Source organism: Cupressus sempervirens, chromosome 3 (assembly GCF_028749045.1).
Source record: "Cupressus sempervirens isolate cs-2001-9-10 chromosome 3, ASM2874904v1, whole genome shotgun sequence".
Taxonomy (NCBI): Eukaryota; Viridiplantae; Streptophyta; class Pinopsida; order Cupressales; family Cupressaceae; genus Cupressus; species Cupressus sempervirens.
This window is the reverse complement of record NC_143120.1, coordinates 310,226,480-310,253,907: the sequence shown is the minus strand read 5'-3', so window position 1 is coordinate 310,253,907 and position 27,428 is coordinate 310,226,480. Positions and strand designations below refer to the sequence as shown.

The window sequence follows — 27,428 nt, the reverse complement described above, 5'->3', positions numbered from 1 at the left end:
AATTCACCACCATTGTTTCCTTAGCTTTAATGTTTTAGCTCCATAGCTCTATCTTGTTGCAGGAGAGAGGACACCGAGACATGACTTGTCAAGAGGAGGGCAAGTGGAAGTGCCTTGCCCCACTACTAGCTATTATTTACCAGAAGACCATTTCGGGGATATTAAAGACATTCTAGTTTAGGGAAAATCTATTTTAATCCAAGAACCTACCTTTCCAATCGGAAAAATAATTTCTCTAAAACAAAGATTTTTCCTATTATAAACATGGTTTTAGCATTTGATCATCTAGATTTTGGTTCAATCTTCAAAGACAAGTGATAGGTGCATTTGGAGCAATTATTTGCAGTGAAAATTAGAGTATCTTGCTTCCCTCACTACCCTTTCTTGTAAAGACAATATGTTTTAACCATAGAGAAAATATATCCTTCACTTTTGACAAGAGAGAAAGACTCCAACTCCATCAGAGCTCTTGTTTAAATGCTAACATTTAGTTAAAATAAAAACCTTATTTTGGTGCTACTATATATACATCTCTGCAAATATCTAGGTTTTGTTTTGTACCATATTACAGCAAGTATATCTACTCTCAAGAAACAAAAACAATGCCATATTTTGAATCTTTTCATTCCTTAAACTGGACAAGTTACAAACTTGTGAGCATAGTCAGACACCAGCCCAGCTTGATAGGATTGTGAAAGTATTTTAAGAAAATGAGAAATTTCGACGATGTAAATGATGGAGTTGAATGACTGCCTTGTCTGGAGGGTTTTCTTTGTTTTGGGTGACCTCTGCAACAGTATCTTTAGCTTCTTTTGCTTCAGCTGCCGAATCTGAATCTGTTTCTTGTATGTCTACATTTTGATCAGGCTTGCCCTTCCGAAAACTAAATTTCCTGAGATTTTTCCACAGCTTCAGAACAAATTTTCCATTGGGTTTCTTCTGAGGAATCCAAGTTGTTTTACTTTTTGCAGAGAATGCATTGCATCCGGTATCAACTGGTTTGCTCATGCTAATCACCCTAAAGCTCTCTGCCTTTCTACCGGATTGAATGCTTCTGTCTTTGTCCGGTTGCTTTTTGTTGTCCTCTAGGTTTTTCTTCATTGTACCGAGTTCTTCCTCCAAATTCTTCAATCTGAGGCTTGTAGCTTCGTAATCTGACTTCAGATTTGCGGCTTGGCGAAAAGCTGCATCTCTTTTCAGACAAACCCCTAATGGCAATCCGTCCTCTTCCTCACCGACTCTTGATCTAATGCCGTCTGATAGAAGATTACCTGATGGGATCGAAGTTCTCTGAAGAAAGGCCAATGGATCAGGGTTATTGCTTCTCTCGAGTTGTACCATGTCGGAATTGGGCCAAATGCTGCGGGTTTGAACTTGTTGCAAGAACATGGCTTGGACTATCAGTCGCAGGGGCATTAACTCGTTCTGAACGGCATGAATACATGCATCTTGCGACAATTTCTGAACCTTGAGATATTTGCACACGGAGAGGCGATCTTCATGCGACAGTTGAGAATGTGCCTGCAGGAGTCGAGAAAATAGGCATCAGTTATTGACTTCTTGATAGATCAGAGATATTAGATTTCTATAGTTTATGATGATTTGTGTGCCGTGCTTCTGGGTCAAAATGTGTAAGATTTATTTATACAAACATTTAGGATCTGTGATCCATCACAAAGGTAGGATGAGAGAGCTGTAAAAATTAAAAAAATGATGTTTTATAAAGTGGGATCCGAAATGCTTATACAATAAATTTTACAGAGTCGGATCGAGAAGCAAAAGACGCTAATCCTTGATAGATGTTTAATGTTGGAAAACTTTGATTATCAATAATGCTCATAATCTAATAATAATAGAACCAAATTTTCCCATGATTGGAAATTTTCGCTGCTAGAGACTAAACAGAAAATGCTGAAAATGCTGCCAAACAATTAAGCCTTGATCAAACCTAAACTAACTAAAATCCAAATTATATTGTGTTATTTTAAAAAACTAATAATTTATTCTCCGAGTGAGCTGCTTCTGGAATCAATTGTGTAAGATAATTTTCATCAATATTTCGGATTTTTGCTTTCTCTGTTTCATTTTAATGATAGATCACAGAGTTTGATTCAAAATATTAATGAAAATACTTCTTAAACAATAAAAAAACAGCACTCAGAGAATTCTCATGGACTGCAGGAACCTGAACCTACCCATTAGTAACAAAATATTGCATACTTTTCAAAAAGATCACCATTGTAGGAGCATTTATGCTTCAAGACACTACAAGATGGATTAAAATCTTACCGTAAGGTATGTGTGGATTGCTTTGTAGAGTAAATCATGACTAGACCTTGCAGAAGAGGGCAAAACCCCAATAAGTTCAGAGAATTTACTTGGATTTAAATTTTTATCATAAGCAATCTGTGCAAGATATTCATCCCAGAGACTAGCCACAGTAGCAACTGTCTCAAAGCCGGATAAATTGCTGCTAGTCCTCTGGATTCGTGAATGGTCCATTGTAATGGTTTGCTGATACATGAAAATGGAGATTATTTGCTTCATACTTTCCAACTCCTTGTCAAAACCAATACCAGTGACCGAGTTCGTTGGCAAGAAAAACATATCAACCGTTGCATATTCCAACTGAGAAGCAATTCTAGCTTCCAAATGGTCTTTGTATTCAATGTTAAGATTGCAGCTTAAACATACACGAAGCAAAGAAAACAAGAAATCCAGAGGTACAGAATGTCCTTCCATTGGAAGCAATCTGGTAACACAATCTAACAAGCCATTCAAGTTGCCATTTCTCTTTTGTATTTCAGCTATGCCAGATGAAATCTGTTGTCTTTTCTCCCCAAGAATCCATTTGGTACCATATTGAACAATCACTCTACTGATTATCATCTCTTCCATTCCCTGTTCTTGCATTGAAACAATGATCCTCTCAAATAGCTCCATTGACATGGTTAGAAGATCTTTTACCCACCATTCATTGTTTGTCATTTGTCTTGAACTCGTACTCAAAATATGGGATTGTGCTGATTTTACATTCCTTTGCTGAGGATCAAGAACTTCGATGCACGCGATGTAGGCTAAAGAATCTATGCACCTACTCACAATGTGAATTTCCTCAGCTAATGGAAGCAAATTTTCACATTTCTTGAGAACAATCAATGTATCTTCCCAACTTTGAAGAACAACCTGAGTAAGATATAGATCACTTCTCTCACAAAGGTTTCCTCTGGCATACTCTTCAGTCATTTCTAAAACTTCTGCCGCACATCTCAGGGCAGCAACATTGAAGGGGTCCATAAGAATAGTTGATCCGTAACAAAAGTTTGCAACAAGCTCAAATGTTTCAAGCTGTATTTTCAGATTGATCTCTGATGTATTGATTAGATTTCGTTTCAAATATCCACTTTTTGAAACCAGAGGGTACTGCAGAGACAGACAAAACACCATACACAAATGTAATTATCATTGAAAAGAATTGAAAATTTGTTGAATCGGAGTTCAACATTGGAAATCGGAGATCAATTAATTATACCAGAGATTATGATCATATTCAAGGATGAATAATAAGTTCTCCACCTTATGGAGCTTGAAGCTGCAATCCTCTACGTGAACAATGACACTCGTAGGCAGACCTGTTGCATCGCACCTGCATTAAGCAATACGAAGAGAATGTTTAGTACTTCAATTTTAGTACAACTGCTAGAGAAATTTGGATTCGCAAAATCAATCAAGCTAGCTTGCCTAATAGGAAAGCAAAGAAGTTGGTACTCCATAATGTTTTTCAGAAATTTGATTTTTTTTGCAATAGTTGCAACACAACATCAAGATCTCTGTTCAAGTAAGTTTTTTTTGACAAATGAAGAAGAGAACAGGAATTTGTTTCATATTTCAAATGATGTCCTCACATTTGAAAACAGAACTTGGACATAAGACGCCAAAGTACACTGGCTATTCCATCTGGATAAAGAATCAACAGATGACCAGTTCCAAGAAACAGAGAAATAAATCAGAATTGCTTGACAAATAAATGCTCTGGTGTAAAACCAGTGCCCAGAACAATTCAACTTATATTATACTGGACGCGATTAAACTTTTGTCATGAATTGTGAGGGGAGTGCTGAACATTTTGCCAACAGTCTCTCCCTCACGCTTATCCAAGAGTTTGAAGATTTAAATTTCTGATATCACTTGTTAGAGTGGGGTTGCCATTGCATGAAAAGACTGATCTGTCAGTACCCAATACAACTACTCAACTTATAGTAAACAGGAGGTGGTTAAGCCCTTGTCACAAATCCTAAAAAGAACACTGAACATTTTACAAACAAAAATACCAGTTTTATGAATACAAAGTACTTCACTTACCCGTGTTAATTCGTCCCAGACATTAAATCCTTGAGAAGGCATTGTTTTTAACCAACTTAATTCTTACGATAATGATCATAACAGATTTGATTAATCTGAAATAGGATATATTTTCAATTTTCAAGGGTTCAGAATATATGCAGAATATATTAGATGCAAATTTTTACCATTTGATAGAAATCATTGTCATATTAACTATTCAGCGATCCATCTCAAGAACTGATATAAACTAGAGGCAATCCTAGGAGTTCTCAGGTTTTCCATGCTTCAAGGATTCCGTGTTCACAATAGATCGGAAGCTTCAGTTTTCTATAGACAGGCCCTCTGCAATCCAAGGAGAAGAAACGTAGGGCTTCCGAGGTTTGAGCACCAAGAACATCACTGGATATCATCTACTGAAAAGAAATTCTCCAGCTGAACTTTAAAGTTGGGCATTTTTATAAATATTTGAACCCTGTGCCTCCCTAAACTTTATGAGTTCAAACAGAATTCAGAAAGAGAGATTAAACAAAAGGTTCAACAGTTCAGAAATTTGAACCCAAAATTATGGATTGCCTTACGAATTCTAGCATCTTGCCAGGAGTTTGATTTTGACGCACTGAAATCTAAGCTTACAGATACAGACATCTTTTATGGGTAGTGTAATAACTAGAAATCAAAAGCCAATGATTGAAAAAACATACGGTCTGCTCCAGTCATATGATTAAAGTACAACATTTCCAACAAAAGCTAGAAACAAGAAAATAGTATCTTTCATCCAAAATACAGTTTACTGACCAACAGAATTCAAACAAAGCCAGATCTGTGAACTACAGAAAAGCTAAACGTTTTTTCTATTATATTTCCAAGCTCAAAAGCTTGCTTACCATGCCCGGATATTGTGTTGAAGTGAAGATCCAGGAGATGAAGTTGAGGACTCCATATGCACACCGCTCTTCTTCTGCATGTGCTCTTCTCCTTTATAGGCCGCATTCATAACCATAACCACATTCCTATCCTCTTCACCTGAAGGTGTAGATTTTAACATCATGGCGTTATTCCCCTCGTAACCTTCATAAATTGTCTCAGATTGTCCTATCTCAGAAGTATTCCCATGAAGATCCCTCCACCTTCTTCTCTCACCCGGAACCATTGCTACAGCTAGAAAACCAACAAAACAACTTGGGTATTCACAAAATTTCTGAGAATCCTTCAAGCAAGCCAAAGATATGGAATCCAAGAGCTTTCTGTAATCTTCAATAAAAACTTTTTCAGCCAAGCATAAAACAAGGATTCCATGAAATTTTCAAGTTCAATCCTTCATAAACTTCAAGGAAGCATCAAGAAGGATTCTAAAAACTTCAAGTTTTCTTCAACCAATTTAGTCTCTCCAAAACACGCACAAAGTTTGCTCCTCTAAATCCTAGTGCATCAGATAAAGCTGCATTTGGATTCAAAAGTTCATGCCAGTAACTAAATCTATCTAATTTTCCTCAATGTTGACCTCATTTCGTACAATTTCTTCAATGAAAAACTGACTGCAGTGAGTCAAACTTCATATTGGTGCGGAAGCTCACTTTTCTCAAACAATATTATCTCTTCAGTAAAATCCTCAATAGCCGTGGGATTTTTTTTCTAACGTATAGAATCTTTACTAATTTTCATCAAAACAAAGGCTGTTGGGATCCAAAATTCGCTCAAATCTGTTGCAGTCTCAGCAAGTGTGCATCTCATTTCTCATAATAGATGCTCGAATTTTTGAACACAACATTTGAAAGCCGACATTAACGAAGCTCCAACACATATTCCCAGGATTTTTCAATGTAGATCTCAGAGTAAATGCACGGTTCTTGCAACGAACTATCTGTGACTTTATGTGGATGACATCATTATCATTCTGTTGACTCTCAAAACCCGAACTTCAAAACCAAATATGCGGACTATTCAGGAACACCCATCTCTCTGTTGCACCAGAAATTTATGACTTCTTCTTTAAACCACTGGCTGTTAAGTCCCAAAGTTCAACAAATCGTTGCAATATTCTTCAATGCCCAACTCATTTTATCCGCCATTAATGCAAAAATTTGTGTTACCAAACAAATGACCGTTAAGATCAAACTTGCAAACCAAACATCTGCACTCTACTTAAATGCCCATCTCATTCACCATCATAAATGCACAACTTATGTTACAAGATCTGACTGTAACAACCCCAAAACTCCGAAGTATTTTTTAACCAATCCTTACAAAATCACAAATAACCGCAGTAGGAAATAAAGTTCAGCATTGAATGTTCTGCACTGGACATTAATTGAACATTGGGTCCCCTGGATTGTTATGGCAAATGCACCATCTTTAAACACTAGAGCTACAAGGAGGGGGTTCTAGACGGATTTTAGTAATGAATTAAATATTTGAACAGATCTGGTTTACCCACTTTAACTCAGGCATGCATGCAGAGATTAAGTCAATGATGAGTTGGTAGTTTTAGAATTTTGAATGATGGGGTGGCAGTAAGCCCGTTATCTCTGCTACTCCTGAATTACAATTGGAGTAAATTGGTTGCACGCCGCTCTATTTATAAGCTCAATCTAAACCACCTGCAAATTTAGAAAAAATTGTGTCCAAATTATATTATTTTGTTTGGTAGTAAGGTTAATAGATTTTCTTATTTGAATTAGTATTTTGGTTTGGTTGAGAGTTTTTTTAATGAATCTTCTGTTTTTAAAGTATTCTTGTTGGATTGGTTGTGATATTGTTGATGAATTTTCTGTTTTTAAGCAGTGTTGTTGGTTTTGTTGTAAGGTTGTTAGAAGATATTCAATGAAGATAAAAGTTAGTAGTTAATTTGTTGTTATTGGTATGGTGATGATGTTAAATATGTGAGGAGTTATGTTCAAAGGTGACATTGTTAAGGATAGGGCAGTTCAGTATTGAGATTTAGTTTAATGTTGGTAAATTTTTAATATATTTTGTGAAATTTAATGATATAAAATATTTATGGTTTTCTTTTGATTTTAGTAGGTCATTTCAATTTAAGACTATTACATGAGAGGTTCATAAGTTACTATTATGTTGTAATGAACTTTAGTTTTGAAATTATTTTATGATTATATTTATGAATAATATTTTATATTATGTGTAAAAGAAAAATCTAATAAGATTATATATCATCATACATTATTTTAGATTGGTTGGAATTTAGTGGTAGTTGAAGAATTAAATTTTAAAGTTAAGAAATTAAATGTAATAATTAGGTGTATTTTGTTTAAGAGTTGATGAAGAAATGTAAAGTTGATCAGCTACTCTAGTATGCATTTTTATTAAGACAAGAAGTTGACTATTTATATTTATGTCTTGGTATAGACATTGTATACAATTTACTTATAGTAATTGATTTCTAGATTTTTACACCAATGTTTTGGGTCAACATTGTGATGACAAGAGAATGGTTAAAAGAGATGATTGCATAAGCATGGATTTGGGTTGTAGACCCACTCCAAAAAATTAATCTAATTCATTTTTTCCTTTTCTTTATTACTATACAAATATACATAGATTGGACAAACTATATGCTACATCATGGTAGTTGTTGGCACTTGGCAAAGGAAATTTATATCTAACAATTTTTTTTTTGTTTTCCTCCATTTAAAGATTATGAAACACATAATAATATTATATACTACTTTACTTATGGTTGTTGAAAACAAATATAATACTAGTGAGATACCATGAGAGACTTGTTAATAAATACTTGTGGATCAATTCTATGGAAGAAAATGAGACACACTGCAAAAAGAGAGGGCAAAAATGGTACAATGGAATAAATAAATATACAAGAGAGTACAAATAGCTTTGCATATCTAAATACATGTTTTAATGTGTTGTCCCAAGTACTAAAGTTAGTTTGGGACAAATATTACTTGCAAAATAAATGTCATGATTAAACAATAAAAAGTCTAAATATACTATTCTACCCTCTACCTTAACCCCAAACCTTAAAGACATCTCTAGATAGAGATTACTAACCCTCTTGAGGATCTCCAAGTCCTGAATGATATAATATTAATTCTAGTACCATCCTTGCTTACTTCTTTGTCTTCTCTAGATTGCTCCGTTTAAGGTTATTCCTAAAAGGGTGAACCCACAATACTAGGTACCACTTTTGTGGGAGGAAGAAACTTCAAAAAAATGACAAATTTTCGCATCTCCATTTCTCGTACGTTCGCGCGAACACCCTAGACATGTTCGCGCGAACATGTTTCCGCCGAGTGTTCGCGCGAACATATCGTGCCATGTTTGTGCGAACAAGTACGCAACACATGTTCGCGCGAACATATAGTGACAAAATTTTCGGCGGCTTAAAACGTCTTCTTCACTTTTCCAAATTCATTTTTACGGCGAGCACTGTTCATTGAGCGTTCGAGCGAACGTGTGACTTGAGCAACTTCCGTCGACATCATCTTCTCATTTTCGTTCTCATTTTCATTATCGGGTATGTCAAAATAATATTAATTTAATGTTTTCAACATTTCTTAAGTATTTTTTTATATTATCAAAATAGATTTTAATGTTTTCAATGCATTCTTTTTGTGTTTTTAAAACATATTTGAATTTTATATAGTTTTTAATAGTTTTGAAAATATATTTGAATGTTATTTACGTTTTTAATAGTTTATAAAACATATCTAAATGTTAATTTAATATTTTTATTGTTTATTTATATTAATTTAGAAAACAGAAAAATATTATGTAGAAAACATTAGAAAACATTAGAAAAAATAGTAAAAAATATGTAATATAAAATTTAGGAAAAACATTAGAAAACAAATTTTAAAAAAAATTACGAAAACATTAGAGAATTTATAATTTAATATAAAATTTACAAAAAATTTATAAAAAAATATTACAAAAACATTAGAAAATTTATAATTTAATATAAAATTTAGAAAACAAATAGTTAAAAATTAGAAATTTTTTTAAAAAATTGAAAATTTAGAAAAAACATTAAAAAAAATTAGAAAATTTAGAAAAAAATATTGCAAAAACATTATAAAATTTAGAAAACAAATTTAGAAAAAAAATTACAAAAATATTAGAGAATTTATAATTTAATATAAATTTTTAAAAAAATATTAAAAAATAAATATTAAAAAATTAGAAAAAATATTAGAAAATTTTTAATTTAATATAAAATTTAGAAAACAATTTTTTTTAAAAAAATTGCAAAAACATTAGAAAATTTAGAATTTAATATAGAATTTAGAAAATAAACTTAGAAAAAACATTACAAAAACATTAGAAAATTTATAATTTAATATAAATTTTTAAAAATAAATTTAGAAAAAAATAAGAAAAACGTTAGAAAATTTATAATAATATAAATTTTAGAAAACAAAATTTAAAAAATATTAGAAAAAATTAGAAAATTTATAGTTTTCAAATATTTTGAAAATAAATTTAGAAAAACATTAGAAAAAATATTTTTAAAAAAATTAGAAAAACATTACAAAATTTTAGAAGTCAAATTTAAAAAAAAAAAAAAAAAAAAAAAATAAAAAAAAAAACAAAAAAAAATAAAAATAAAAATAAATATATATATATGTTAAATGTAAATATGTCAAATTCACTTTAATGTCTTAATCTTAGAAGTTTAATTAATTGACATATCTTAAGGGTCTAGATCCTGAATTGTACATGTAAAAATATAGATTAAAATGTATAATTTTTTATTTTGAACATAGATGTACATGTATATTTGTTCATGGTTAAAAGTAAATGTATGTACATATTTTTAATAAATTCACATTTTTATATGTATAATATGAGTATATGTTAACTATTGATCTTAATTTATCTTATAACTAAGTGTAATTAACTATATTTAATAACACATGTCTTAAGGGGAGATCCTAAATTATACATAAGAATGTAGATTAAAATGTATATTTTATTTCATAAATGTACATGTAAATATGTTCATGTGGTAGATATAGATGTACATACATATGTTTTCAATATTCATGTTTAAATGTACATATGTTATTATTTTTAATGTCTTAATAATTAGAAGTATATAATTAACTATATAATTCAATGACATGTCTTAAGGGGAGATCCTAAATTATACATATATAAGAATGTAGATTAATTTGCATTTCTACCTGTATGAATATAACATACATGTACATCCAAACCCTAACCCTAACCTAACCAAACCCTAACCCTAACCATTATCCAAACCCTAACCTTGACCTTAAAATTTAATTTCTAAATCCAATATTATAAATGATAATAAATACCCTAAATCATAATCTTGAACCAAATCATAAACTTCATATGCTAAGTTCCCTTATCCTAAATTCTTAACCATGGACTTTAATATTAACCCTTAAATTTAATGCTAGAAATTATGTAAGTTCGTGTAAACCCTGACAGTGTCATAAGGTCTTAAATCTTACCCTAAAATTGAGCCTAATTACACTAAAACCCTATTTGAAAACCTAATTGAAGCCTAACTTACATAAAATTAAAACAAGTTGACCCTAATCCTAAATTGTTAAAAATTACATTTGAGATACATGCACATACATGAAGTATGACCCTTGTTTTAAATGATATATATGTAACCCAACTTGAAACCTAAACCTCGAAACATTATTTTTAAAAAAAAAAAAAGGCGTAAAAATTTATTCAAATAAAACCAAATTACAGAAGGCCTCAGACCCAACCAACCAAAACACCAACCCAAAACCAATTACATTCTGTCCTTTTCCACTAATTGCTCGAAAGTCCCAGCAAGATCAGCAGGAAGATCATCCCTAATAGAAATATCCCAACCAACACCTTTCTTTGATGCCCATTTTGCCAAGACATCAGCCACTCCATTCCATTCCCTAGGAATATGATAGAAAGAGATCCCATCCACAAAGCTACTCAAGTGGAGAATCTCTCTAACAATAGAGGCAATTTGCCAACTAGATTCATCCACTCTCCGGTTATTTATATCACAACAATCTGAGAGTCAGACTCACACACCATTCTACTCCAACCAAGAGAACAAGCCCGCTCCATAGCCACCTTAATGGCCAAAGCCTCCATCACGTTATTGGATTGAACTCCTTTCTGAATAGAGAATATGAAAATAACATTGTCATCTGCATCTCTCCCAATCCCCCCCACTCCAGCTAGTCTAGGATTCTCACAGGAGGAGCCATCAGTGTCAATCTTTAGGACTGCATCAGGAGGAAGACTCCATCTCCCCACTCTACAAACCTTCCTCTTTCGTGGCTGAGATCTCTTACTGCTACTAGTTCCAAATCCTTTATCCACTAATCCTAAATTCCTGATAATACGAGAATCACCAGGATCTACCGGCTCTAACATATCACATTTAGTAGAGATAGTCTCTTGAAGCCTGGTTAGGATCAACTGCCATAGTTTAGTGGCTCCCAAGTTGGAATTATAGAAGATCTGATGGTTACGCTCCAACCAAAGATTCCACAGAATGAAAGAAGGTCCAATAGCCTAGGCCACCTGAAGGAATTAAGTTTCCGTAGGGGGTCTGCCAAGGCTGTCCCAAAATTTAATAAGAGATTCGACATGAATACGGCTATGGCACCATGCCTCCCACCACTTATGCTAGATCTTTCTAGAGAGAGGACATAAGAAGAAAACATGAGAAACATCTTCCCCATCCAACATACATAGGGGACAGAAAGAGGGTCCCTGAAACCCTCTTCGTTGGAGATTATCCCAAGTAAGACACTTATTTTGTGCAACCAACCATAGAAAAAAATTACATTTCGGCCAAGAAAATTTATTGCAGACCTTCTTCCACTAGGGAACCACCTGAACTACATTACATTGGCTATCCAGCTGAGCATATCCCTGGGGCACACTGAACTTACCTTTTGGGCAAGGACCCCAAGCCAGGATGTCTTTGTCTTTAGAAGAGCTGTAAAGCCTAGCAGAGAGAAGATGCGCCAGTTCAGCCCGAATCTATGAGGAGCCCCCTGTGGGCCAAATTTGTGGATCCTTCCAACTAGCCACCTCCATCAATCCACACCTCCGAACAGTCTTGAAGTGAGCTATCGTGGTCCAACGTGCAGAAGAAAAAGCCTGAAACAGAGGCAAAAGGTGGGGAAGACTGGAGAGAATAGGAAGGTGGCCATCCCAAGAGTCCTGCCAGAATAACACACTTGACCCCTCATTACAGATCCAGAAAAGGCCATCCTTGATAAGAGGAGCACCCCTTTTAAGGGTGTCCCAAATAAAGGACCCCTTACCATTAAGCTCAAGTCTAGGAATATCCTGGACCTCTACTCCTAAGAAATACTTATGGGTCAGAATCTTGGCCCAATCCTGATCTTGATTCTTGCACCATCTCCAGTATAACTTTGTAGCAAGAGCTTTGACACCGAGAGCCATACATTTAAGGCCTAGACCCCCAACAAACTTAGGCAAACAAACCGTGTCCCAGTTGACTAAGCTCCATTTAGAGGATTGGAGATTGCCTGACCAAAGGAATTGTCGTGACAAAGCATCAAAATCTTTCAAAACTCCCATGGGAGGTGTTTACACTAAACACCTGTAAATAGGAAGAGCTTGAATCACAGTCTTGAGCAGGGTAACCCTCCCAGTAGATGAGAGCCACCTATGAGTCCAGTGACTCACTCTGCTAATAATATCAATCAAGAATTTCAAACCTCGAAACATTATCATTTAAGAGTAATATAAATAATTTATTAGGTACCCTTTAATTGAATTCTCTAATAATACCATCCAAAATATAATAAAATCTTAGAATAACAAATTAACTCTAACCATAACCAAACTCTCAACTTTAAAGTTATCTTATACTTATATGAAAATTAATCTAGGTCTGGATGTGTTACAGCTTATCTAGGTCCATGATGTGTGATGTATGTTTAATTACATGTGTATAATTTTTAATGTTAAAAATAAAAAAGTATGTACAACAGCCAATTTAGCTCTTCATACATTTTTACATATATGGCTTCACACGATATGCTTGATGTGGCTTCTGGTGCGACACCTGATGTAGTTCCTACTGCGGCTCCTACTACGACACAGGTTGATGTGGTTCCTGTTGCAGCACCTGATGCAGATCTTGATATGCCTCCTCGTGCAGCTCATGGTGGGGCTCGTGCTACAGCTTCTGGTGGGGCTCCTCGTGTACCTCGACTTAGGGCTCATCGTGCAGCTCATGTTCCAGCTCCTGGTGCGGCTCATGTTCTAGGTCAGGCTACACTTGCAGCTCCTATTGGAGGTCCTGCTGCACCACCTCCACGCATCGATATTGATGCATTATTTGCATTTTTAGAGCATGAGGTTGCTAGACTGCAACACTCTATATTGAGCTCTGATGATGGTGTTTATAGAGACATATGTACTACGATATGTAGGAGTTTACATGATTTGACAGCTAGGTTTAGAGGTCACCATTCATTTACTCCTTCCATATTAGCTTCCATATCTAGGGAGCTTAGGGCTGAGGTTTTAGGAGATGCATCATTTGATGACGTCAAGAGGGTAGCCCCCAAAGATGTCACCCGAAGAGAGTTATTTCCAGCTTATGAGGGGACATAGGGTAGGGTTAGAGGCTACAAAGTCACACGATGCAGAGACCCTATTATTGCTAGCATGATCTATCCACAATTTTTAGCTGCATATGGTCGTTATCCTAATAATGACCAAATACCCCTTTATTTTGCACAGCAGTTGTACGTTGAGTTCCGTATAGGGCTCAATGTCAACTACTTGGATATTCCTGATTATTACGGACAGGGGCATGATCGGGTGGCAGATCGTGACCAGTACCGCAGTGTAGATCGTTTGCCACCTACAGATCTTAGACAGTTTGTTGGACTGAGGATGCCTCCTGTGATTCCTACACATGCGACTATTGCAGATAGAGTTGTCATTGCTTCCCAAAGGGAAGCAATTGACACTATTGGGCACATTGCATTTGCTGCAGCTAGTATCACATCAGATTCTATTGGTCGTTATCTTCATAGTCGACGTCCTCGTCCACTTGGTCGACCATCTTCATAGGCATCTAGTAGCACTTCAGGTGCCTCCTCTGATGATGCATATAGAGCTGCTGGGCTACCACTGCCAGGCGATATTCGTGGTCTTTCAGGACAGCAGACACATATGGATATGTCATTGTATTTTTTGGAGGATATGTTGCACTTTATTAGCTATATTTCTAATACACAGAGGATTCTAGTACACGCGATGATGGATGTTGTTAGACAGCATCAGAGCCCCGACACAGTTCCACAGACACAGGCCGCCACACCAGTGACAGATGATACACCTATGCATAGCTTACAGCATTCGGCACCAGACTCATGACACTCTATAGATGACTCAAGCATACGAGTTGGAGATGTCCATATCACAGTTGAGGGCCTTGATGATTTTGGTGAGCAGTTGCGAGGCCTATCTAAGATTGATACTAGTTCGACCCTGGGTCTTTCATCATACATGGACCTATTATTTGGACCTGGTAGCACTAATTCTACACCAGATGTACTCAGCAAGTTACACAGTCCACTTCACTCAGATTTACTAGCAGTTGGACATGGAGTTTCAGGCTCAGGTGCATCAATAGATGATATGATGGAGTCTGCTGATCATCCTCCACCTCCGGAGACCCAAGTACATATATAATTTATTTTTAATTTTAAATATATATGAAATTAAAAAATATGTTCATTTATTGAAAAATTTAGTTCAGATATATATGCAGATATTTAATTTAATCTTTAACTCATAATAAATCATGTAGGCACAGGTTGCTGAGCACATGGTTACACATATTGTTGGTTCAGGGCATCATATACATGAGAGAGATGATTCTATTAAGGCACCTAGTAGTGCTCAAGTACTTGAGTTTTAAATAGTTTGTTTAAAGTTATTTAAATATTTTGAAAACTAGATATATATCTATATATATGCAAATTTGTATTTAATTTGAATGTATATGTACATGATGCACGTATGTATATATATGTTTTAAAGATAGAACTCTAACACATGTATGTATATATGTATATATATTTGCAGGGCTTGGTTGATGCACCTCGGTGAGAGGATGTAAGGAGACTCGATTAGAGGGTCGTTCTATTCGTATGCGTCTTGAGGGGTCCTTCTAGTAGTAGATCAGATTTATATATTTTTTGATGCATATATATTGGAGGTCCAGTTTACATGTACACATGTGTATTTCAGTTCCTTGATGACATCCATGTACTTTCACTTTTTATTTGATTATTGAGTATTTCAGTGTTAGATACCATCACATGTACGTATATATGACTTTTTATATTTTGCTACATACGTATATTTATTCGAGATTTACAGTTTGCATTTCAGATACATAGAGATATATTAGATATGTAGATGTTTATTCTTGAGACGTGTATATGTGTACAAGTTGATAAATGAATTTAAATTATTAAATTCATCCATGGTACAATTAATTTAAATTATTAAATTATATAATTTTTTAATAAACTAAATTTGATAATTAAGAACTTATGATCATACAATTAAAAATATATTTAATTCAAGATGAAATTCAATAGTTTGAAAAAAAGTTGATATTTAAGAATTGTAACATAGATAATGAAATTGTGTAAGTTCGAAATTGTAACATAGATAATGAAAGTGTTGAAGTATAAAAAATACATAGAGGGTACTATGCAAGAAAAGCAAGCAATGTTTGAATTATGTGATGCAATCCCTAATTTGTGTCCCAATGAACTAATTGGTTTTGGAGTTTTTGGGAAACCTATTGGCGATTTGAAGCAGAACCTCTCCTCCCATGACTATTTAGGAAGCACTCTCACAAATAAAAAAGTATTGGCCTTCATGGGATCAGAAGACAAAAAAAAATTCCATAGACTCAAGACGATGTGGCACTGTCCTTATTGATCAACTGAGAGTTATGATTCAGAATGCACGAGGGCAACTGCAAGATAGTGCACATAAATATATACTTCAAAAGTGTGAAGAGTGGAATTTGGTATGGGTGGGGCCAGGTGACCTCGTCCCTCTAGAGCTCCATGAGATAGAGCTTATATTAAAATTTGATAGAGATCACACTCATAGAACTTCTTGTTCGACTGACCGCTTGTGTTGTTTGGGTAATTCATTCCAAACAGATACAGTTGCATATCATTTATTAGTCTTGAAAGCATTATATCCTGATGGCGTCAGAGTACTTTCCCTATTTTTTGGTATTGGTGGAGCAGAAGTTGCTCTTCATCGATTTGGAATACATTTAAGTTGTGTTGTATTTGTTTTAAATTATGAGTTTCCTCGCATTGTGATGGAAGTGAGAGAAATAATGCACTCAAAAGTCTCAGCTAGTAATTTTTCCTGATCAATGTGTAGGCTCATTTTTTTTTGTAAATAACTCAACGTTAATAGACTACCTGAAAAATAGAAAATTGATTTTAACCAGAACAAAATGTTCTCTACTGATTTTAAATTGTCAAATCAAAGGATTACATACCCTAACTAAGAATAGTAATTTTTTTCATTTTCAAATTAATTTTATAAAGGTTTACAATCATAAAATACTTTTTTTTTAATGAGAGTTCAATTTTTAGTCGTCTAATGAATTTTTTTGAACCGACTCTAAAGTGGTTTGCCGTGGAAGCTTATCGTAATAATAATGTTTCTGATCTTCTTTAACAGATGGTTTTTAATTATAACTTTTGGAGGACATCCGTGGGCTTAGAAAGTATGCATTTTGTTTTACAATGATAAAAAATCACCATATTTATTGTTTGCAACTACTTGAATTTCCTTGGAACTTTTTAAGGTGAAGTATTATTAAATTCATCCATGGTACAATTAATTTAAATTATTAAATTATATAATTTTTTAATAAATTAATGAAAATAAAGAACTTATGATCGTACAATTAATCTAAACACATTTAATTCAAGATGAATTTCAATAGTTTGAAAAGAAGTTGATATTTAAGAATTGTAACATAGATAATGAAATTATGTAAGTTTGAACTAACTTCTAGCCTATTTATATCGAGTTGTTAAATTATTAAATTCATCCATAGTACAATTAATATTATAGTTTTTAAAATAAACTAATGATAACTGAAACTCAGATATTCAGATTAAAAACACAATTTCACCAAAGTTGATATTCACAATTTCACCATAGTATGTAATTGAAAACACATTTCACCAAAGTTGATATTCAGATTATTATAAAATAAATCTCAAAGGTCTAATCAATCATGATGCACACTTATAACATGCAATATTTTTTCATGATCTTCACTGTCTAGTCTCCACTTGCGACGTGCACGGTTAAGTTTGACTGGATGCAGACAAAGCCCTGTAGCAATGACTAGGTGGCTATATTGTAAAACTTTGTTGTTAGGTTGATAATCAACAAAGTATATTCCATATTGGACTATTTTCTCTTGCTTCAAATATGTCCCTTCTATCACAACAGAACCTGTACCACAAATTTAAGTGTTTTAAAATTTGACAGATATGAAGTTACCTAAATATATATATTTATTTAAATACATATGTGCATGTACATATGTATATGTATAATTTACCTATGGGGAACAACATTCCATCACTTTCTTCAGGGTCATATAACTTTGTCCTCTCTGGAGTACATCGCAATAAATAATAACTGACACATTCATGATTTGCAGGCTCAGTAATCACTACAAAGACATCTCCTGCATAACAAGTATACATGAATGCATGTGTACAATATATATATATATATATATATATATATATATATATATATATATATATATATATATATATATATATATATATATATATATATATATAAGACAGTTGAAATCGATAATTAAATAAAAACTTGAGATTAATTTTTATGATACTCACCCACTTTTACCAATCCAGAGATATGATTATAATCATAAAAAATCAATGGAATATCATCAAAATTTTCATCTTCTTTATCAAATTTATCGGTAACATCAAGTGGTACCGAAATCCATGCACCTGTATATCCATGTGTCTGATTGATGCATTCTTCATAGTTTTCATCAATGCAACTGTCACAAAAACATGAGTATTCTCTTGTCTTCAATGTCCAATTGCAATTATCTGTACTCATGACTGAATGTAAAGAATGTGTCTTTTCTATCCTCTTGCAACCATGCATGTTTTTTCTATTAACACTTGAAAGTTCGTTAAATTGAAAATATAGAAAAATAAAACTTAACAATAAAATTTTATAATTTAATTGTGCATAAAAGTTAAATAGACGTACACATCCATACCTGTTATTTCCCAGAAGACTCTATATGGTGTCTGTCGATTCATTGTTGATGATGTCCCGACCTCATCTAATGTGAAATGAGTCTTACACCATTCAACAACATCATGTGCATCATTTACATGAACTACCTAATAATTCATTTGATATTTTCGCAAAGCACATTTGATGCAAGCTCCAACACCATCATGTTCACCTTTTCCATGACCACTCTCAAAGAAATTCCATATGTGTTTTATATTCTCATTGCGATGATATCTACACAATGCATAAAATGGTCTAGATGATTTAAACTGCGCGGCACATCCATCAGACCAAACATAATGTTTATCAACATTTATGTTTCTTTCTTTCAAATAAGAAAATAACGTATTGAAGCAATGTTCTACATAGTGAATGTCATGTTCTTTATCGTCACTTATATAAAAATGATATTCCTTTATAATTACTCGTGCTTAAACTATACTCTAAACACAATCCAAATCTAACTGTGCATGTCTATAAAAAACATGTACCATAATAGTGACCTGCTTATTAAAGTAATAATCTGATTGAATTGCTTTCTGATGAACAAATGAATAGTTTTCTGCAAAATCAACAACTGATACAATTATTCCAAGTGGAAAATTATCTCTCAAAGTTTGAAATTGTTGTGCTTGCCACTTTGCAAAAAATGCATGACAAATATAAGGTTGAATAAATTTCTTAAATTTGTCCATAAATGTTAGAACAGGCAACTCCTCTTCAACATATTCCAACCTTTTTGTTTCTTTCCCCAACTTTGTTTCATTCTTGACATACTTGTAACTTTTGCAATTCAATATTTTTGTTACATCAATATTTTCAGTTTTCAAAGGAAATAGAGCCAATTCACCACATGTTTCACATAATCCTTTGATGCAATTTATTTGACCAGCTGGATCATCTATGTTGTCACACAAAATGGATGATATAAACTAACTTCTCCTACTAGGAGGAGCAACATGAAAACCATATGTGTCTTCTACAAACTTTCAAAATACTTGATAGTGGAGATCAAACTCAATATGATGATGACAACAACACGTTTCAAACACTTTGTTTGACCTCACAAAGTATGGCTTCAATTTTTCAAACAATGTTTGTCCAACTTTTACATTAGGATGTTGACTACAAAACGACACATATAACTCATGCTGTGTTGTGTCCAACCAATGTTTTGTATGATGTTCATATTGACCAGGTGCAATCCTATGCCTGATAACATCTCTACTATTTGATGAAGGATGAGTATTATCAATCCAAAATGATATGATTAATTTTTTTAATAACTCTTCAATCCTATCAGAACGAGGTGCTCTACACATGATTGCCCAATTGCCCTCCATAGTATTGTCATCCACAATTAATCTTCTCTTAACATATTCTCTCATTGTTTTCGTACTAAAACCCATTTTAGATGAAATTGAAGATATTTGTCTATTTTGGGTCATATTCTTACTTACAATAGACATCAACATCACTTTTCTTGCCGTAGACTTATCTTTAGTTTGAGAGTGTTTTCCTATGTTTCTCAAACATTGTTTAACATTTTCAATCAAATCAGTTTGCATGTTAGAAAATCTTCTCTTTTTTGATGTTGTGTTTACACCTAACAATTTCAATGCCTCTTGCAACTTTTTTTGTGTAAGCAAAAGTGAAAGCAACTGAGCTTGTTCAAGTGTTTCAGTATTATCAAATTGAGTCATAATTTCTCTTATCTTCTTCTTCATTGACCTTCTCTTAGACAAACTTAATGGTTGAACACTAGCTGCAAGTTTTCTCAATTTATCTACATCCATTTTAAGTAAATGATCTAGATTCTTATGAGAAATACCATACTTTACAGATTGGACAATATTTAAGAGTTCATCCATACTAGTTCCTGCACTTGATCTCGACCCTTCTCTGATTTTTGTTACTGGAATTTCTACAAGGACCGATCTTGAGCCTTCTCCAACATCCATTATTTGAGATTCAACAAGGAAAGATTCTAACCCTTCTCCGTCTTCTGTTATTTGAACCTCTGTAGGGATTGATCTTGAACCTTCTTCAACATTCATTGTTTGAGATTCTGTAGGGAGTGTTCCTGACCTCTCTCCCATAGGCACTACTTGTACTTCTGTTGAGCCTTCTTCAACATTTCCTTCACCCTATTTATTTCGATGATAACGTGCCACAATTTTCTAAATATTTCTTTGTTTTGCTTCATCAGATCTTTTCCTTGCAAATTTGTTTTGCCTTCCTCTCTTGTTTCCCATTATAAAAAAAATAAAAAAAAAATTTATCCCTTGCCTCAAGATAAATTTCGTGCAGTAACCAAATAAAAAAATCACTGTACAGATTTGTCTGTCGCTGTCAATACTTTTAAATTATTTGACAGAAATCAATAGAATGTAGTCGTCTGCAACAAGACATAAATATTTTTCATTATACGACTAAAATCTGTGAGTTGCATTCTTTACAAGTAGCAAAGCACCAAATCCTTCTTAAGCCATCATTGAATCACAAACAAATAACATGGTATGAATACTATAATGTTTGTCCTAAAAAATAATTTTTTCTTTCTTATAAAATATATAATTGTTTTGTCTCTTTAATTTTTTCGTTCTTATTGTAGGACTAGAAAAACGGGTTAAATGCATAATATACTATGAGAAATCACAAAACTCAATCAACATACATTAACACCCACTAGTCTACCATGAAAGCCAAACTAATAAAAAAAAGTAAACACAAGGTTAGAAACCCCCTCTTTTATTTGTAGCTCCCATGTCCTTCTTTTTTCTGCAAATGATGTAGCTCCAAAGTTTCTTAAAATGCAAAATTTGAGTGTTTTGAGTGATTTAGAGTGTTTCTTAAGGTCTTGGGATGCAATGCAAGGTGTGGAAGTGCAGATTAGGGTTTTGGAACTAGAATGAAACACCTAATTACCAAGTGCACCCTAAAACTACCAAGTGCACCCTGAAACTACCAACTGCACCCATGAAGTGTGCAGTTGGTAAAACAGGGTTGCAGTTGATAAAAGAGGTCAAAACTTGATAATTAAGATGTGGGTATGCAAGATATGAGCGTTTTTTATATTTTTAAGTGTTTAGGGATGTTATGCAATGTGAGGAAATGTTAAATGACCTAGTGTTTTGATATGCAAAGTACAAATGTCCTAGGGATGTTATGCAAGTGCAAATGCAAGGTGTCGTTTTGAAGGTATGCAAGATGAAGATTATGATGTGCAAAATGAAGGTTAGGGTTATGTTTTGGACTTGGTAAGGATGTTAAAGGTAGGTGTACGCAAAGTGGACTATGCAAGGGATGGTTTCCTAGGGTTGATAATGACGTTTAGGCTATGCAAAATGAGGATAGGTGATCAAGAAGACAAGTTGGTTGATGGACAATTTGATAGGGTTTGACAGTGAAAATGATGTTAGGGTTTGAAAAATGCAATATGAGGGGGATATACCACTAGGGTAAGTCAAAAATGACATTTAGAAATATGATTATGCTAATGATAGCTCGGTATACATAAGGTTTTTTGAACTTAGGTGAAATCTTTACAAGGTATTAACCTAAGAGTTTAACGTTATGACAATAGACTTTGGATCTTGATCAAAAAAATGACAAAAAAAGATAAGATCAAAATGAAAAAGCCAAATCTACCTTGACATAGGTAGCAGTTGGAAAGTTGGGCTAAAACTAAGGCAATTCTAAGAGCTATGTTTTCTAGATTTTTTGTTGAAAAATGGGTCAAACTTTACTAGTGCCTCTATAGAGATGGAGAAAAGGCCCAATTGGTGAAGGGATTGAGAAGAAGAGGGATATGGAGATAAAAGGAAGAGATAAACAAAGATAGTGAGAATGAAATATATAACTAAGAGAAGGTAGAGAGGGAGATATAGTGATAGAGATGGATAAAGGGAGAGATGGAGAAGAAATATGGATATAGAGAAGAGGTGTATGTGGAGAAAAAAATGGATAGGTGATGAGAGAAGTGAAAGGGGTCGACAGAGATGGAGGGATGAATATAAAAACGAGACACAAGTAAATAGTGTTTGTGTGTGTGTAGGAGAGGGAGAGAGCAGTGAGGGAGAGACACATTGAAGGAGATAATTCGAAATGAATGCTCAAAATGATGTGTAGGACATCCGAAATGATGGTTAAAGTAGTCAAGATGAGGGTTGGGTATGCAAAGATGCAAGATGGAAGATGCAAAGTGATAATTTTTGAGGTGAAATGCAAAGGATGCAAGCTTAAATGCTAATGATTGCAATGTGAATATGAGGGATACTAAAAAGGTGCTATATGAAGTCTATATAATGCAAGTATGAGGCCCAAACTATGAAGAATGCAAGTGGATGCTATGCAAGAGTGAAATCTATGTTTTGCCAAGCACGTTTAGGAGCACAAGTTGCTATGTTTTCCAAGGTTTGAATGTATTGAACCAAAGTTTGTAATGTTTTGACAATGTTTGATATTTTGACAAGGTTTTGCAAATTTTCAAGGTGTAAATTTGAATGTTGGTTTTTATCTTGATTATGTTTTACACACATGCAAGACACATTAAGACAAGAATAGCTGTTGTTAAAAGTGAACAGTCACACCATAACCTAGGCTTTAGGACTGTATACACTGAATTCCTACTTGAACCAAAGTTTCGCCGCGCTTATCCAGAGCGGACAACTTAGGACCTTGGCACCACATGCTCCCCCTTATAGCACACTCACTTCTCGGGGCTACCAAGATCTGCTTCCCAAGGGGCATGACTTCCCAAGGGACTGTTGTCTCTACTAAGGACTGCGAGAATGTAGGATATCTTCACGGGCATGGGTGACCCCTTGAGCTAGTGGATAGAAAGGATTTTGGCCACTAAAACATGGGTTTTAGTAAGGGCATTCCGTTCAGCAAGTGAGTGATAAACTTCCTCAGAAGATCTCCCAGCCCCGAGAACTGGGGTTTGATGCACCACAAGGATACTGGAGGAGAGCTATCACTCAGCAATATCGCCAACACGACTTTCACCGTAATTGAGTTTTATATAGCGGCTAGAACATTGACCTGGCTTTTGGCCTGTTATCACTCTGAGGTCATCCCTTGGCATACCCAATATCGAGTATCTTGGTCCAAGGTAGGCCTCCTATAGAAGTTACATGTATTTCTCTTACACCCAAGATCCATGAATGGCGAGGGGAGAGGATACGTCCAATGCAACTCCTAGGGATTTAAACACTGTAAATACGCTAGGCAGAAAATAAAAGTTCATTTAAATCACCAAACAAAGTGTTATTTAATCTAATAAATCCACACACATGGTTTTGACAAACACACAATGGTCTTTGACAATGTCCTACAAAGCAAACATTAGTAGTTTGTTATGATCATGTCTTCATCCCACAATTGCCACATGCTGCAAGGAGACCATTAGTAACACAAAATCATCTAATCTATGTTCTAGAAGGAAATGAAAACCTTAGATTATTTCTTTATAGAAATTGAGAATTCATAAAGAGTTATGACACATTTATTTTTATCAAATGAATTTGATTTGTAAATAAAATTAAATATTTTTTATTAATTCAAGTTATAAATTAAAAAATTCAATTAAATGTGAACGAAGATAAGAAATATTGATGAAAGCGTGAACGAAGATAGGAAGAATATTAATTTGCAAATATTGAGAAATCTCTCACCTGCCTTCTATTTATCTGTGGACAAAATTCGTGGCAAAGACAAGCCTGCAATGCACTATCAGGTTGATACTAAATACGAAGATTGATGGCACAAAATGACGTCTATAATGAAAATTTGCAATCAATGATTGAAACGTGAGACATGGTGGTTTTTGTTTCGTGGATAGAATGATGTTTCATGCATGTAGTTGCAGGGCCCATTTTTGATAATTTTTTGGCTTTTTCAATTGTTCGCACGAACACGAAATTTTTAGCTATGTTCGCGCGAACATAGCCAAATATTTTTTTGGCCGCTGTGAAAGTGCAACAAACATGTTCACCTGAACATGTGTTTGTGCGAACATGTATAATATGTTCGCTCGAACATAGTGTTCGAGCGAACGCTCAAAATTAGGAAAATTTGAACTCATTTTTCATAATTTTTTTAATTTTTTGCTCTTTTGACTCCCATAATTGTAGGAGAATGATCTCCTACTATAAAATAAAAAATGTCAAAATGTGCTGCTCGGAGCAAGCTTTCCAATGACTATAATTTTAATACATATTTTAGTCGTTAAGACTTTCAAATATGAGTTTAACTCATTATAGGTTCATTACCGATTGAACATCAATCGACTTCGACACTTCGGGAAAATTAGTAAATTAGGTCAAATTTTTTTTGAAAAATATGTAGGCACTAGCTTATTGAGATACCTTAGTATTCAAAAAAAAAAATTTTAGGTTTATGATAAATTGACTTCAAATTATCTGTGTCAAACGGAATGTATGTCTAAATTATGATTCGTGTCACTTCAAAACTTCATAAACTATACAATATTCAACAAAAATAAATCAAACCAAATGCAGACACTGGATATTGATGTTACAAATCCAACGCCGAAAGAATTACTTCATTATCATTTCTAGAAAAAAAGTTATGTGTGTCAAACGGACTGTCACTCTTTAAAATATTGAATTTTATTATGTACCACTTTTCAGAGGAGATAAAAAAAATTGACATAATTTTTTTTAATTTTAGATTAAAAAATATAGTTACAAAGTAGGAACAAAGTATTCAAAATCACTAGTTTATGTCATCTTGAAATTATCTATAGTTTTGGAGATATAGTCACTTGCACGTGACGTTTGTTGCAAAAATATTGATTTCAGTGTCAAAATTGGTCAAAAAGTGGAACCCATTATTGTGGGATCACCCAATTTAAGAGGTAGCCTTTATCCATGGCCCTTATCACACATGCATATGTTAACTCATCAAAAAATTTTGATAGATCAATCTAAGACATGCAAGTCAAATTGAGAATATATCAATTTCACATATCAACATTATAGAGATGATGACAATTTCAGGCAGTTTAGATGGAGATTATTAATCTCACATATCAAAATATAGAGATCAATTAACCTCAAACATGTCAGTCAGATGGAGATCATCAATCTCTCATACCGACATTATAGAAATTCCTCTAGCATGTTAGTCAGATAGAGATAATCAATCTCTCAAATTGATATTATAAAGTTTATAGCAATATGGTCATGTCAGTCAGATGTAAATTATTAATATTTCATATTGGCACTATAGAGTTTAAATCAATGCTCCCCCCATAAGGGTTATATTGGTCTCTTTATACAATATCAAATATTGAATGTTAATAGAAATCACATCAACAACAATCATCTATTTATAAACTATCAATTCATAATTTCCTATTGTTCTATAAATGTGCCTTTGTATGTATATACATAAATGAATAAATACATACATATGTATATATAGGTTTATATTTTAGGGTTTTGATAAAGACTATAACCCTAGATCTACAATTCTCTAATTTATAGATCTGAAAATATGTGAAACTATTCCTACACACAAGAAAAATGAAATTATTTGGGGGGTGAAAGGGAGGGGCTTTCCTTGGTCAATCTCCAAGTTTGGAAATAATCTTGTAATTAAATTCAAAATTATAGAAAATAATGAAAAATGTAATATTCACCTCACTTGTCAAACCTCCATGGATTCAAATCCATGTCCACAAAGATGTGTGGATGATTGTAAATAATGTATGTATAATGTAGGATGTCTTAACAAATACAATATATCTACAAGTGAAAACTCATAGATCTATGGATGTAAGTATGCTCAAATGCTCGAATGGTTTATTACTTAAGTACTTGAGAAATATTGATGAATGTAGACCTCCTTCTTTGATGGCCAACTCCATTATCTCCTTGATGAAGAAAGAAGATAGATCTATGAAAGGAAATTCAAGCTTGATTAAATGGAATGATTTCCTTTAATGAATCATTTCTTTCTTAGCTTAAACTCATTGAATGCACCTTGATAACTTGCTTGCAATTGATGGCTTGAATGCACGCCTGAAAATAAAATTGATGGATTGCTAAGAGATCTTTTCTATTATCAAATATAGTGAGAAGACCTCCTTTTATACCAACTTTGGGATCAAAATCAAAAGGGTTGACTATATTGGGTGGAAAAGAAACAAACAACCCAAAATGGACATGAAATCTTGCAAACATAACTCCCTAGGTATAGGTTGACCTTGACCTACATGTGTGGGAGGTTTTATCATGGGAATCACCTATTAGATCTGAAGAGTGAAAAATGGTCATATATAGATAAAAACTCAAGGAAAATGTGACAAATCAAGCATAAATACATCCATTTTCTAAGAGATTTCTGAAATGGGGTCAATGAAGTCTTTGGAATTTCTAAATTAATGGATTCTAACTTTTAAGATGCTACATTTAGCCCCCACTTCAACAATTGTGTGAGACAAACTCATACTCATGGTAAACTAGATCAAATGCATGAGATGATCTTATCAAAACTAAGGAAAAAAAGAAACATCAAACCCTAATAAACTTGAGTTCTCATCAAGTCTAAAATTATCACATGAGAGAAATTTCTAAACAAAAGGGAAAAGGGAGGTGATTGTCTTGTCTCGATAATAATACTTGTCTTGCTGTTAATCACACAAAAATGTATGCTACAAAAAAAAATTCCATTGATAGTCTAGTGTGTTTTTATAA

At 33.6% G+C, this 27,428-nt stretch overlaps 1 protein-coding gene across 1 annotated transcript; it reads right to left on the bottom strand.

Annotated features, from left to right (window-relative positions):
* Positions 1–592: 592 nt before the first annotated feature.
* Positions 593–6,707, bottom strand: LOC149566216 (BTB/POZ domain-containing protein At5g48130-like). The gene is made up of 4 exons (XM_089819633.1): positions 5,229–6,707; positions 3,577–3,646; positions 2,290–3,423; positions 593–1,521 (listed from the first exon to the last, which is right to left on the bottom strand). Exons 1-4 carry the CDS (start codon positions 5,492–5,494, stop codon positions 703–705), a joined length of 2,289 nt encoding a protein of 762 aa, XP_089675759.1. The 5' UTR covers positions 5,495–6,707; the 3' UTR covers positions 593–702.
* Positions 6,708–27,428: the final 20,721 nt, after the last annotated feature.